Here is a 15,967-nt window from a genome sequence, read left to right as displayed (position 1 = left end):
TATATTGAGCACTTCAGAGTGCCTTTTCCTGGCACCTCATGTTCAAGCTCAGGGGATTACATTATGTGCTCTGTTAAAATGCTGACAGTGTATGGTCAGAGGAATAAAACTGACTTTTTGTTTAGTAAAATTGAATTTGGTTTGTTTGTCCACTTGGTTGTGTGTGGTAGAACAGAAATTCCCTCAAGGGAGGAATATCTGTGTGGGTTTTTGAGCCAATTCCATTATTTCCTGTATAATCATTGCTGTCTGAGAACTTAGATGTCTGAGTAACAAAAGTTATAAGGCAAGTTCTTGAATTTACATGGTTCGGATCAGTAGGCATGAAATGTAATACATAGATTCACCATTTCTCTTGTTGCAATGGAGTGATGATTTACATGGGACATTACCTGCTCAGAAATGAAGTTTTTGCATCCACTGAGCGCCCCAGGATATAAATTTGTCCCTGTGAAAGTAGAAGAGGTGAGGAGAAGATGCCTAAATCTTTTTTTTATTATTATTATTTTTTTCATGAAGTAGAAATTGAAAACGTATAAACAGCAAGATGGGAATGCTGGAGTTGCTTGTACTTGGCATACTGTGAAAGGGGTTAGTTCACATATGCAAAGCAGAAGCAAAAATCTGGAAGGCTGAAACAGAAAATGACACAACTGCAACCAAAGCATTTGCTGCCTGTTTGCTCTGAATGTGCAGTTGGCCTTGGTCTTTTAATTATAATCCATAGGATGGCTCTGTTCCCTACTCACCCTTGGGTTTCCAGGAGCACGGAGTGCTTAAGGCGTGGGCTGCTAATACTATAATTGAAACAGCTGCTCTGCTCTGTAAGTACTTTATTCATTCACCTTTGAAAGTGTTGATGGATCTGTGGCGTGTTGTGGGCCTTTTCCATAGATGTGACTCTCCAACACAGCTACTTGCTGGATAGAACTAATGAAGAGAATTTGCTGTGGCTTTTAGTGTGTTGTCTCTGTTTTTGAAAGGAATAGAAAAAGGAAGGGAGTGAGGGGAAGGCTGCTTTTAGGCCATGATGCTCTGTGGACTAAATTCACTTTACGTACAAGACTAGATATCCTAATTCTCTATTATTCTCAATGACTTAAACTGCAAGTGGATGTAGAATATTACTAGGCCACAAGGTCATTATTTTTATATTCTGCACTGATTTTTGCATTAGCATATACAGCGAAGAACCTCTTGGAATTGTACTGCAAATGAGCAGAGCATTGGGAGAGGTCCGCACTAATTCAGGAAGGCCCCAGGCCAGCGGTGGTTCTGCAGCCCTGCATTTCTCTCTTGCTTTGGGACTGCAGTGGAAGGGCTAAATTAAATTGCTGTTGCAGTCCTGTAAAAGCCTGAAAACCTCAGGCAGTCAACAGAAGTTCAAGTATATCCATAGCCTTTCTCGATATACCTTCCTTTACCTGTTGTTTTTCCTTATCCTTGTATTCAGCTCATTTCTGAGTTACTGTCCAGAAAATAAAGAGTTTGTCACCTTGTCAGTTGAATGCATTTAATCAAAAGAAAGTCATCCTAGTGTGGGCTAATGGCAAAGCCGTGGTGCGGCTGGCAGTGGCTAACATGGATGTATTCAGTAGGGCTGTGGCGGAGATGGAGTTACTGACTAAAACGCTATCACTTGACTGCTCTGATGGAGCTTCAGCATAATGGCATCTTCCTTCCACTCGCTCCGTTGCTCAGTTCAGCATATCCTACAGACTCAGGCAGCTTTAACCCTCCCTGTGACTAGAGTTCAGTATACCCTAAGGCAGTTTAACCATGCAAAAAGCGTTGTGCGGGAGTATCTGAACTCTTAATTACCCAGGAGCTGGTTCACCCAAGAGCAAGCTGGAACTGCATAAAACCTTTGAGCCAGGCAGTGGCAAGGGCTGCTGTGGTCCATAGGCTGCTTTTTATTCAACAGTATTGATTGTTCTTGGCAGATATGGAGCCTGAGAGCTTTGTGGTTTTGTTTGTTAGGGAAAATTAGAGGTCATTGTGAGACTTTGAGAGTCAATAAATCTAAATTTTGATGAAAAAGGCAAAATCCTACTCTGAAGTAGTGGCATGTGGCAGAGCAGTGAGGGAAGAAAGAAAGGGCTGGAAATCTTACTGCATCTTTCCCATCAGCCTGCAGAACAGAGAACAGAGTTGTGTTCTGTTCAGGACAGGACGAACAGCAAGGAAACGGTCCTTGAAAATAGTATACTGAAAAATCCCTTTGATGTGACACAAACCAGATGATTAATGTCAGGAAATGCCATCTTGGTGTTGCTACCCAGTTTATGATACTTGTAGGTGAGCTGACAATATGTACCCCTGCACGGAAACAAACTTGCAGCTTTTGCTGTCTGAAGTGATCAAAGGTTGTAGGTTCATATAGCAAAACTTGTCCTTGGTCAGAGTTTTATTTATATATTTACAATAGGGTGGTGCCTGGATTAATTCAGCCTTTTTCTCTGAGCTGGGTATTGGTAACTTAATCAAGCCTTACAGTATGCTCAAGGCACTAAGCATACCTTTCTAAACCTAAGTTCACAGAAATGTTTCTAAAGTCACACTGTAATATAGGAGAGGCCTTTTGCCTCATTTCTGCCTTGTGAGGGAATCATGGAATGGTTTTCTTTCCAGTCTTTCCCCCAACAGGGGTGAGCTTGCAAGCAAGACTTGCTTTTGAGGCTGAGCTCGTGTTTCTGAGCTTTCCAGGATGCTGCCATGCCTGGTCTCCTTCCCAGAATGGTGTCTAAGGGTAAAAGCTATCCCAGCCAATGTTATTGAATTGCAGTTACTGATGTTTTGGGTCTGTTTGTGGGTTTTTTTAAATAAAAAGGCTACTTTTGAAAACAATTTAATGTGATACTGAGATGAACAGCATTGGCAAGACTGCTGTGTTTTGGGAATGCATGTAAAGGCCTAGGTATTTTCTTTATCAGTATACACTAAAGGCAGTCGTCATGTTTTGATGCAGTTTTAAAATCACTATTCGAAACCACCTTCAATTTCATTGGCAATATTAGCCCAAAGAAATTAGCTTCTTGGCTTAGGCACCTTTTTATTTGACTGTGAGGAGCCAGGAAATTATACTAGAACATCTTGTGGAGGCTCTTTTCTATGCACGCCCCTTGTCGAGGCTTTTCTTATTTATGCTCAAAGGATGCGTGTATGCCAAATGTTGAGACTAACAGGGAAATGTGTGCTGAACTAAATAAAACTTCTCTGTGCTCCAAGTTCTGGGGAGCTGAGGTCCCAGACAGTGGCTTAAACTTGTTTTTCCAGGCAGTGGCAGATGTGGTTGGCTACTCTTGGCTTCCCTTCTGGGTGTTCAGCATGGCCTGCTACAATTCTCTGTCTCAGAAATATTCAGTACTAAATGAGGGAGATTAGATCAGTGGGACAGAAACAGTGCCACACACTCAACATGTGTGGCAAAAGTTAGGCTTTACTGTAGGCAGCATTTCTTGGATTTGGACCTACACAGCAGATGCTGTTCTCATATATATTCCAAGTGTGGTAAGATAGCGAGGACATTGTTATCGACTACGATAGCGTTGCTGGGACTGCTACTATGTTGAAAGCCGTGCAAGCCTCACTTTCACGGCGTTTCTCTCTCTTTAAAGTTGACATTTCAGTTGTTAAGTAGTACGGTCTGTCTGACTTCTGATGTGCTGTTTGCTCTGACGAGTAGCTGCTGGCCTTCCAAGTTCCATTTCTTTGAGTACACTGACCAGGTGATTGTCTTAGTCACTCTCATTTTTTAAAAAAACATCTTTCTCAATACAAAGTTGAGCCCTCAGCAGGATAACTCTTATAATACACACTACATAAGCATTAATGGACACAAACTTTCTGCATTCCAAGCCTCATCTTTCCTCTTCAGTCCCTCCTAATGAGCTGTTTCTTTCAAAAGCCTGTTTGAAGGAAGCGAATTAAATTGGAAGAGGAAGTTGTTTATCAGGAAATACATCTTTCAGCTTCACCCCTGCAACTTCATTTCGTGTTACCCCTCACGTTGCTTATGTATCGCACAATTTTATGGGAGACATTTCACTTCTATGTATTTTGCACCATGTTTTATTTTTATTTACTTACCTGCTTTGCACTGCATATGGCACACCCGATGCAATCATATGCCTACCTCTGTTGCAGCCAAACGCTGTGAATAGCTGAAGTTATGGGAAAAGTGGCATTTGCTGAGGATTATCTGCCAGCCTTTTTGGTTTCTGGGAATCTCTGAAATCCAGCCAGGCTATTTTTTTTTTCTAATCAGACAGCTTCTTACGGGGTTTGACCTGATGAATGGGTTTTAGGAGCCTCTTACAGGAGGTTAGGGACTGTCTTGTAGTGGGCGGGGATGCCTGGAGTAGATGTTCTGTAAATCCTTCTGAACCTTATGATCCAAACGGTCCTTCATCTATTCCTTAATCTTTCTTTGGATATATTGATACCTTATTTTGAAGTCTAGGTTATTAAAGCTGCTAGATAATTGCGACATATCCCTGAAGGATACAGAGTTAAGCACAGGCTGTTCTCTTCAGTAAAACCTTCCCTCTCATCCACTCTTTCAGCTGTTGAACCTAAAATCTTTCATGGCTTTTATTCCCGCATATAGATGGTAAGCAGACACAATATTCGTACTTCCCTTGAGCTGTGTTGTGAAAAGCCATTGCTGAGTGCTAAGGTGAAAATCCTGGTTTAATTTGTCTCCCAGACATGGCTATTGAGAACTCAGTTATTTCAGAATATGTTGCCACTGCTTTTCCCTTTGAAAAGACATCCTTTCTTTCTGAAGCCTTGACTGTAATTAAGATTAGTTATTTTTCACTTTCAATATTTAAATAAAAAATGAAAACTACTCTTTGGCACACCTAAGCCGTACTGTACATTGGACTGAAAGGATGGAATTTCTGTCTGATCCTCAAAGACAATTAAGTTACTCCCTGAAGCATGAAATTTAATTACCCTCATCAGAAGCAGCATGATGCAGTGGATTAGGACATGGGAATAAGAATCAGGAAATTTTCTCTCTGATCCTAGTTCTGCTATCTAGTTATTGACTAAATGAGTCACGTAACATTCCTGTACCTCCTTTTCACCCACCTGAAAAATGAGGTGTTTGATTTCTTTGCTAAGGGGCTGTGAGGTCTGTGTAAGCATGTAAAAGTATAATGGTTTGTATGAATGCTAAATGTTCCTGGGATTGCTTTCGTTTACACGCTGCCAGCAGTTACTGTGATTTGTTTTCATACAGTGAAATCCGACTTTTTGGCAGTGTTAGTTTCATTAAACGAAGTGTAATCAAACTCATATGCAAATAGGGCGAGGACTACGAGAGGAGGTGACACTAAAGAGCCATTGTGCATCAAAAAAGTATGCTGAGCTGTTCTTTTCACATTAGTTTTGATGCTACACCTTGGATATGATTACTAATCGTAGCATCCCAGGGGTGCCTCCAACTGTGTACTTCTCAAGAGCTGGAAGAAAGTTCCACCTTGCATGGCTTAACTGGGGAGCAGAAAGGAAAGTTCAGTGACAGATGAACAAACTCCTCTGGGTAAGTTTAGCTCTATTATATTTGCAAGTGCAGCAAATCTCTTACTGGAGCGATTAGTCATGTCATGTCTGTGGGGAGCTCCCATGAAAAACTCAGAACTGTTCACTGGAAGTCGTGGAATACCTAATTAAAAGAATTTCTTCTGTCATTCAAAAACCCAGCACTTCCTTGTGTCTCAGCCCCACTTGGCCAACAGAGCTTTTGAGTAGAGGAGTTTCTTAGCATGCCCGTAGCATTAAGTTTACATTTCAGAATGGTCAGTAACAAAAATTATCCTCTTAAATATCTAGGTTACTCTTTCCACATATATTTTAGAAAGGAAAACTGAATTAATAATAACCCTGCCTTTTAATGGGTTATGTTCCAGTGCAAAGGTGACAGGTTACTCAGTTGAAAAGGTGTTTGCCCTCCACCATGCAATGTAATTTCATTGTCTGTCTTTGAATACCCCTTTCTTCCAGGGCCTCTGCCTGTATTAAGTTCCATGAAAAGAGTCTCATTTGTAATCACAAGAATTAGATTTAATTGTGAGGCTGCAGCTCTTCAGTTAATTACCCGATTCAATTCTTTACAGCGCTCAAATGTAAGTCTTCACATTTTCAGAGCAAGGAATTTACTTTAAGCAGGTTAGTAAAGAAAATTTTTTGTAACAGTGATTTTTCTAAGATGCACTCAGGAAAGAAATAAAAAAAATAATATTTTTAACTAAGGAAGTTGACAAGAAAATATATTTTTCTGTCATTTTTTTTCTTCTGCCATTTTAATAAATTTTCCCATGTAGAGTAGTTGTGTTGTGGCCTTGCAGCATGCCCCAAATATAGGAGGAGCTTCTATTACCAATGAAACCCTAGTGGCTTAATTGCAGACTGTCATTGTTAACCAAGAATAAGTATAATATAATAATATCCCTTGTGGGCTACTTGTGTCTCACTGAAACCTAAAGCAATTTCTGCCATATTGCGGTATCGCCTCAGTTCTACCATTCTCAGTAGAGTAGCTGTACAAAAGAGCCCAGGATTGCGGTCCTAAAAGGATGGGAGAGTTGGCTTCCTTCCCAGCACGAGGGGATATCACCGCAGTCTGGAGCCAAAATCTTATTGGTCACCTGTCCTAGGCAAGCTAATCGCACACTGTGCCTGTCTCATCGGTCAGGCCTAGCAGAATCAGAGAGCGTTTTCGTGGGGGTGTTATTAGCTTTATCTTAAAAGCGTAAAAGGCAAGAAAATCATTACAATTATTTAGTCTTTTTTTATGGTAAAACTTTCGTGAAGCCATCGTATAAAGGCATTTTGAGGGAAGGGCAGGGAAGCGTTCTTGAAGCCAGTCACAGGAATGTTAAAGATCTGATCCAATGACACCAATAAAGGTCTTAAGTGTATTTAACCTATAGCTGACAGTTACGTCTTGCTTATGCAAAAGGCCATAGGAAAGGGTAGGAAGACAGCTGGCATTAAATCAATAGAGGAAAATGTATACCTTTTTTCTTTCTCTTATTAAGTAGAATGATCTGTGAGCAGAAGGGGTTGCGTTGCAAACTTTCTGCAATGCACATCAAGAATTTTCTCGTTTAATGCTAAATAATCTCTTGCATTAATATTCAGTAACTTTATTTGTTGCCATTTTAGAAAGTAGATCCTTTCCAGGACTGTATCATCATGCATCAAATTCAGGCCCCGCTGTCTTTTAAGTAATTTTAAGATCAGTAAACTGAAATTAATTTAAACTTGATAATCAAAAGTAATTACAAGACAGTGTATTGTATTGTTTGAACTAATGAGAAAAAAGTTTGCATAGCCTCTGGGTCATTTTATTTTCTTTTCCTTCTGTCTCTTAGAATTGTATTGGCATCTTCTTTAAAGCATTTTTCAATTTTCTGTTTGCCGCAGCCTGAAAAGGTCTGATCTGGTTCTTCCTTTGTGCAGTGCCCATTAATTGCTGAAGCAAAAGAAAATCTGGAGCAGTATGGTGGCAAGATTAAAACCTGTTATAAACTCTTGTATAATTATGCAATGGCATGCAGGATGGAAGAAGTTATGTTCTTTCACCAATTCATCTAGTAAAGGGAAAAAGTTCTCTTTTGGACTCCTACTGATAATTTTTAATTCTGCCCTTAACAAGGTTTCATTCTCAAATATCAGCTTCTAATTTTTTCACTACCTTTATCATGCCGCAGGTGGATTTTGATGTGAAATACTCTGATGCGGTTGCTGCTATTGCTATTTAATTTTGTAATTCCCAAAAGTTCACTGAACCTTTTACCAAAGAGATAAAACTAAGTCCTTGCCGAGATACATTGCGTTTTCCTCCCAGACATACCATGATAAGTGTTGGTAACAATAGGAGTATTTTAGATGAGAGAGAGCCTGGACCTGGAGAAATAAAATCACTCTGTAACTCAGCTTAGGTATGAGGAGTCTGTTAAATTCCACAATTTTTTTCTGTAGCAAGTGGAAATGAGAGAGCAATGCGCAGCTTGAATTCAGAGAGCTTTTTTCTGTAGGAGAGGGGACAGTTCGAAGTTCTCATCTTCCCTCAACTCCCTATTAACAGCTCTTGGGAGCACATGAGCTGAATCGTGACCCAGGAGGGACCACGCAGCAATCATTTCCCACACCACAGTTCAAGCACATTTAGCCCTCATTTACTATATATAAGGCAATAGGATTTAAGGGTCAGTTCTTTGATTTTTGCTAATTGTTTCCGTAGTCTCCTCATATATTGAAGACTCTTGCTTTCAAATTGGCCTCTAAATGCGAGAAAGCAGTGGCTTTATCAGAGCCAGTGGGATAGTGTTCTGGGTGAAACTTAACTTGTGCCTAGGGGCTGGTGCGATCCAGCCGTGCGCTGTAACTGAAGACATAGGTGGCAACATGGGCGTCAGGCTGGCTGATGGCATGGAAATTAATTCTGCCTTCCAGATGTAGATGGATACCTGGGGAATGGCCACAAAGATGGTTGCTGTACATGGGATGTCAAGACTGAAGTCCCAAAACTTGTTGGAATCAAGCATTTTGAAATCCCTCTTTAGCAGGATGAAAGAGCACCCAGTGAGTATGTGTGTGTGTTAATTGGATTGCAAATCATTTATCCATGAAGACAGACAAACACAGGATGCAAGTGTACTGGCTTGAGATTTTACTTGAGAGTTCTAGCACTTCTTTGTTTTGTTTTGTTTGTTTTAATTCACTGCCTCCAAGAGAGCATCCTGAGTTGTACTTGCAATTAATCAGTGTTGGCATTACCCAGAGGAGCATGCAAAGTGGCATCTGAAGCATTAGTGTATTGATTAGAATTAATCAGGAATGTGTTCCTCCTGAAGCTACACGCTGTATGAACAACTGAAGAGTGTCAAAACTATAAATATCTCTCAGAAATTGAGTTTCCATGAAAACTGGATTATGGCTTCTGAAACTGGGTAACTACATGTGAAATAGAGGCAGGGGAGCAAAATCTCATACCTGGCAAACTTGAGACATGCATGGGAGGCTTAAGAAAGGTGAGGTTACAGAGAAGTACTGCGGCTTGCTGAGGATCGAACACCTGACCCTTGCAGAGCTGTGCAAGGCCCAAAGTGGTTTCTAGCACACCTTCATGTTAAGCAGCGTGAATGAGTATGTAGAAGGTCATGTGAAAATTCAGCCCTTGTACTGTGTTCAGGTTCTGTCAGCAACGTTTTCTGTTTCAGGGAAGAGTGATACAGCCTTGCAAGAGAAACTCTGGGTGTTGCCCAGGCTTTCTTTAAGCAACAAATTATCTTCAGATAATATATCCAGGTCTGAACTTGTCTAAACTCTGAAAATATTTGGATCTAGGATTTTGAGCTACTCTGTCACTGAAGACCGTGGTGTTACTAATTTCTGTCTCAATCTACGTATATCGCAGATTCTAGATACCTGAGCATACTTCTTTCTTATTGCAACTTCAGTGAAGGTCCTGTTGGGTGGATCTGGTGGCTTGCTGTATCAAAACACTGAGCAATGCCTAAACTACAATATAATGTGCTGGTTCACAGCATAAAGGATTAGATTAAGGTGTTAAACTGTGGTCTTTTTTTATTGCTTGAGACGGTATCTAGAGAGATCATCTTGGTTATTATGGCAAATGTTGTGGTAAAAATAGGTTTTGATGTTTGAAGCCTGTGCGGAGGTGATAGCTATGTGCACAGAAACTGATGCCTTTGTCCTTGCAGTCATCAGTTTACCGGTCTGATTCATCACTCTACAGAGTGCTTGGAGGTAACAAGAGCAATCTGTTATCTGCTGTAGTTTGCTTTTGGGACCTGTTTCATGGAATTGCGGAATGGTTGAAGTTGGAAGGAACCTCTGAGATTGACTAGTCCAACTTCCCTGCTTGATGCAGGGTGAACTACAGCAGGTTGCTCAGAGCCCTGTCCAGTCAGGTTATTAAGATCTCCAGGGATGGAGACTCCGTAAGATTTCTGGGCAACTTGTTCCATGTTCAGTCACCCTTAGAATAAGTATGTTTTCTCCTGTGTTGAAATGGAATTTTTTTGCCTTTCAATCCAAGCAAATTTGCCTTGTGCTTGCATGTTGACCTTTTGTTGGATACCATGATCTCATTCTGTCTTCCTTCCATCCTCCCATAGCATATAAACGTTGATAAGATCCTTCCTGAGCCTACTCTTCTCCAGTCCCAATTTTCTCAGCCTCTACCTGTGTGTTGGATGCTGTAGTACCTTAATCATCTCTGTGGCTGTTTGCTGGACTCACTTCATAAGTCCATGCCTGTCTTGCGATGGAGAGTCCAGCACTGGACCCAGTGCTCCAGATGTGTCTCCCCAGCGCTGAAGAAAGGAAAGAACCACCCCTTTGATCTGCTCTTCCCAGTGCAGCCCGGGAAGCTATTGGCCTTCCTTGTCATTATTGCTAGCTTATGTTCAGTGTTTTGTCCACCAGGACCCACAAGTTGTCTTTAGCAAAGCCGTTTTTCGGCCTGTGCTGGTGTATGCTTTGTTCCTCCCCGGAGGCAGTGCTTTGCGTTTTACTTTGTTGAACTTCATGAGGTTCCTGCTGGCCCAAATTTCCAGCCTGTCAAGGCCCATCTCAGTGGCAGCCCAACCGTCCTGTGTATCAACCACTTCTCCTGATTTGCCTGGACACTTGCTGATGGTGCGGCCTGTTCCACTATCTAGGTCATTAATGAAGATAGAAAACATTATTGGCCCCACTGCTGGCCCAGAGGTATACCACCAGCAGCTGGCTTTGTACCAGAGCTGGGCTTTGTACCACGGATGACAACCCTCTAAGCCTGGCAGTTCAGCCAGTTTTCAGTCCACCTCCCTGTCCACTTACACAGTCTGTACTTCGATCTGTTTGTCAGTGAGGATGGAATGGGAGATGCCATTCAAAACCTTAGTAAAGTCAAGGTAAGGAACAGCCACGGCTGCCCTCATCCGCCAAGCTGATCAGCAGCACAGAAAGCTATCGCGCCGGTTAGCATGATTTCAGCATCAAGAGGTTCCACTTCTGGTATTTCCCCATCTATCACAAAGATGACTGAAGTTGCTTTTCCGGTCTTTCTAAAATTACATTTGTAACATATAGGCCACCAATAGAAATTTAATAAAGCTCTACTAATTAACATCTAATGCATATCACTTATGCTGAAGTAGATCTTGCTGCTGCCAGGCAGTCTGTAGCACAGGATCTGTAAATGAGTCTGGGTCTGATAAATACATGTGTTGTACAGAAAAGCCTAGAGACCGGAGTCCCTGTTCTGCCACGAAATGACAGCAGAATCGACTCCCATCCAGATTTGCCCGTTGGGTCTCTCTACAGACCCAGCAGCTATTTTTAGTGCCCCTGATAAATCCACCAGTTAGTGTCATCTTTAGCTCATTTATTTTCATGTCTCTGAAGAAAGAGGCTGATACTTGGGATTTCTTTTCACATGAATCTTTGAATCTCAGACAACCTATTGTAGGAATTTGTACTGCAAAATATGAATATATTTTGTAACGAATCTGGACTTGAGTGAGTCTGCCTTTTCCAGTCTCGCATTGTGGTGATATAAAATACCTGCTTGGCAACAGCTCTGGGAGTTAATAAAGTTTCTGTGGTAAACTATGAGAGGCCTGAGAATTTCAAACTAAAGTTATTGCACCAGTAACTCAGAAAAGCAATTCCTAAAACTCCTGGCACATTTATCCAGAGGGTTAGCAGTAGCACAAAAATGGAAATCATTGTCGAGAGCCACTGCGTACTTGGAATTAAAATCCATCAGTCTTCTGAAGCTGAGGAGAACGATTTTCATGACATACAGATGCTTCTGTATTTCATAACCAAAATTAAATCTAGGTGTTTTTTTACTCTATTTGTAGGGAAATTCATATCCTCTAATCTCTATGATGTAGCTAATTTGAGATGACATTAAAAGAAATAATGCACACAGAAGCTAAGCATTTACAATACTCTCAATGCTTTATTTTATTTAATTTCAGTAAAAGCATATTTATCTGTTTGGGGGACAGGGACAGAAAAGGTGCAAGGTTGCCAAAATCCCCTTCTCAAGCAGGAACCTTGAGCACAGAAGTTAGAAAGATGAGATGTGGAAATGAAAATAACTGTAAAATAATGAAACATAGCAGCATAGTTTCACTCTTCTTCCTGGAAAAGGAGGGAGGAAGAAATTTGGTAAATCATTAAAAAGCAGCATTTACTTTTCAGGGTTGCAAGTTGAACTGTTAGCTGTTGGCAAGGTCTTTATGCAGCTCCCTTGCCTGCTGGGAATTTTGTCCAGTTCAGCAGAGTGTAATGACACCTTTGTGTCCCTGGTGAGATAAACAGTGTGTCTGCTCTGGAGAAAAAAAAGTCTTCTAGCTGGTAGCAGTACAGGGTCTGTGATTTGGGATTGATCCATGCTTGTAGCAAGCACAAGTGATGGTTAGTTGGTGCAAAAATGATTTTGGTGTACTTTTGGAGAAAAAAAGCATTTGGTGTACTTCTGCAGAAAAAGGCTCTTGTTATGGATGCCAGATAAACTGTCTAGTTTCTTTTGGTCAGAACATCCATTCCAGTGGGTTCCCTTCCACAAGGAAAATATGTTCTGTGCATGATCCATGTACAAACACAAACCCATACACCAGGTGGTGATGAGGGTGCTTGGTGAGAAAACATTTTTGTAAGAGCAGTGAAAAACATGTTGCCCCTGACCCAATTTGTCAACTAGAAATAGTTACAGTCTTCCTCAAAAATGCTTAATATTGGTGTTTGAAAGCAGCTTAAGGAACCAGAATAAGTTTTTGTTCTCATCTTTTAAAAAGTGGAGCTGGAACTGTAAAGAGCATTTCCTAATAAGGCTTTTAGACCCCTGTTGTCTAGTTTGGCCCCAGCTGACCAGTTGCAGTACACTACAAAGAGGTCTTTTTCCTAGGTGCTGTGTTTTTTCCTGTAACAAAAGAGAAATGTGAAGAAGTGGATTAGTAGTGACGAGTGGCTTTGCAGAATCTCTCGTCTCTGATCATGTTTATGGTTAGTGAGTAGGCACTGAATAAACTGGGGTGAAATGGGCAACGGGCTCTGTATCACTGCTGAGGTACTACACACCTCCTGGGAAGCAGCCCTTCACGAATGGTGTCAACAACTGGTTTTACTGGCAGCCTGTGCCCAAGAATGAAAGGTGAAACAGGCCAGAGCCTGATACTGTACAAGTATTTTATTCCTGAAAGTTTTCCTTGCAGATCGTATTTCCAGTATATTGAGGAAAAGACAGATACTTACATTTATACTGTCTAGTATAGATGTCTTTAGATGCATCTTGCTGGACACAGAACATTTGAAATGTAAATCAGAGGGTGACGTGTAAGAGCTGAGGGTGTAGGAGTAGTTCCTGCGCTGCCTGGCAAGGTGTTTCAGGTGGAGCAGCAGACGCAGCTGATCAGAGGGGAGAAGGTGGTTCTTAAAGACAGCCAGGCCTTGATGTCTCCTAGCATCTCAGAGAGGCTTTTTGTTCTTATTTACTTGTGGCAACAAGCAGACTAAATTGAAACACTATTGTTAGCCTCCAGGGCCGCTAATCCAGTTCCTTAGTTCCACTAATTACTTGGTGGGGCTGTTTGTCTGGGAGGCGATGGGGGGAAGGAAGTGCAAGGAGAAATGGCATGTGATAGTTGCAGTGCTTCACGCACGTGTAGATGTTCCAGCCAGCTGTACAGCTATATTAGAAGCAAAGCACAGTACCTCAACCAGCGACACAGCGCTGGGAATTACAGGTATTGTGCAAGCCCTGGAGACTGGCTTATTGCCTGAGTGACTAAGAGACTGCGCCGGTAAGAAGCAGGAGGAGGGATATTTAGAGGAGGGGTGTGTGCAATACAGATTTCACAGCTTGCTTTGCAAAGAAAGTTCTTTTAGACAGCAGGCAGACAATCTGGGAGCACAGAACTGACAGTAGAGTGCAATAAGCTGCTATTTAGCTGAGTTTTCAACATCTTAGCTGGGTGGAAACCTTGCTCCTTAGAAGCTTGTGTTGGCAAAATCCATAGGAGGGAAAGGCCTTGACCACAGGGCACTGTGAGGGGAGTGAGGGCTGGCATAGGAGGCACAGTACGATTAGCCATATGTGGAACTGCTCCTCTGGGGGATTTGGTCCTTGTCAAGTAAAGAAACCTTTCTCACCACTCTTCTCCTTTGTTCTTTCCTCTTGCTGTATGATGCGACCAGATGGGTGTTGCTTCAAAGGAGAGTTGGACACCTGGAGAAACCATTCCGGGTCTCACTGGAGTATGTTGCTAGTGGGAACAGGAGTATAGCCGCTGTGGATTCCTTTGCCATGAAGAACTGCAGCACAGGTAATGTCGAGTATTTTATTGCTTCTAACTCATAGTCTTTTAATGCCTTTTTGGAGAGGAGCACAAATTCTGGCTGCTACAGAACCTTCACAGAATGAAAGGTTCTCACCAAATCAATCATTTAAATAAAAAAAATAGGGTGCTTTCCAGGAAAGACTACTTTTAATGTTGCCCTACAAGTTTTTAATGTTTTAAAGGAAACAAGTTGTTGGGATTTTTTTTTCTCTTTGGAAAAAATTTCTAAGAAAATTTCACTTTGGGAGAGCCAAAGTAGTACTCATCTTGACTTGCCAGATGCCTGTCCTGACAATTTTCTGCAGTAGAAAGTAGAACAGATGAGTGGTTCCTAGACAGGCAGCTTACAAGCCATCTTTTTGATGTTCCTGGTAACAAATTTCAGGGTTGTTTTTTAAACAACTGTGGAAAATTTGATTCTAATAAAGTATGCCTTTCTTTGGCGATGTTCCAAAGCAGTTATGGCCGAGGAACCCCTAACAGCTCAGTGTAGTGCATGGAATTTTAATAATGGGCAACGTTAATGCAGGTTACTTTTTTAAATACAAGCTCTGTTATCAAGTATGTAAATTTAGTGCTTCATGCCACAGACAGCTGCATTTTAGTTCTGCCAGCTTTATGGAGCTTGTGAATCATACTGAAATCTTTAGGTGTTATGTCAGTGAAGAGTATTATTACTTAGAGCACTTAACACATTACCTTTTGTCCATTTTATTTATTTGGAGTACTGCTGTGTTGAGCTGCATGTCCTTCTTTTCAAGCTGTCTAGGACAGGTAAATCTGCTGGAGAATAGATGTTATTTTGGTTATTTACGTTGCTCTCCACAAAGGCCAGTTGTATTAGGGGGTTTATTGTACTGTCTATACATAAAGGCGATCTCTAAGCTGCAACAGGGAACAGCCTGACACTGCTCAAAGTGTGAGGCATGCTCAAACAGAATGCGCCTGTTCTGCTGATGATGTGCGGAATGCGTCTTGGTGTCTAACGGAGGCTGAAAATAAAGTATTTCAACTCCCCAAAACAAAAAAGTGAACGAGACAGAAGTCATTCAAATCCACAGTGCTTTGAGAATTCATTGCCACAGATTTCACAACAGGCTACAGGAGATATTCAGCTCCCATGAAGGTGTATGAATTATTCTCTTGGGAGTGCTTGAAGGAGAGCCATAGTGAGGGACAGTCAGTGGAGTGAAGGCATGATGTTGGCTGAGTGAGCTTATACCAGTTCTGGGCACCGTTCTACAGATGACAGATGTCAGTTGCTGAGGCTATTTAGATATATTGTGAGCAAAAGGAGGAACAAATCTCCCATTTTGTCTACAGATTTGTAGCCATTGGCTACTCCCCTGCTCCGCTTACAGGACACGGTGTATGAACAATACCACCAAGGAATAAAGCCACTTGTACTTTTTTGGCTTGGTTGAAACCACTAAGCCTTTTGCACACAGCTGAAGAGGTGGTACTGTGTCCTTTTACAAGAAAGATGGTGGTGGTGAACAGCCGAGGGTGGTATACCAGGTCTGGACGAAATGGGAAAAGCAATAAGAAAAGATTAATCTAAATCTAATTTTTCTGCAGCTGTTAGAAGCCTT

At 41.5% G+C, this 15,967-nt stretch overlaps 1 protein-coding gene across 1 annotated transcript in view; it reads left to right on the top strand.

The window, feature by feature from the left end:
* ALK (ALK receptor tyrosine kinase) overlaps positions 1 to 15,967 on the top strand; it is a 281,236-nt gene that overhangs the window by 163,396 nt on the left and 101,873 nt on the right. Inside the window, exon 5 of the mRNA XM_056357022.1 lies at positions 14,233 to 14,360. Coding sequence (XP_056212997.1) covers positions 14,233 to 14,360 — 128 coding nt within the window. The remainder of the gene's footprint in view (positions 1 to 14,232; positions 14,361 to 15,967) is intronic.

This window comes from Falco biarmicus, chromosome 12 (genome assembly GCF_023638135.1).
Source record: "Falco biarmicus isolate bFalBia1 chromosome 12, bFalBia1.pri, whole genome shotgun sequence".
Lineage (NCBI taxonomy): Eukaryota > Metazoa > Chordata > Aves > Falconiformes > Falconidae > Falco > Falco biarmicus.
This window is presented reverse-complemented; position numbering and strand designations above follow the sequence as displayed.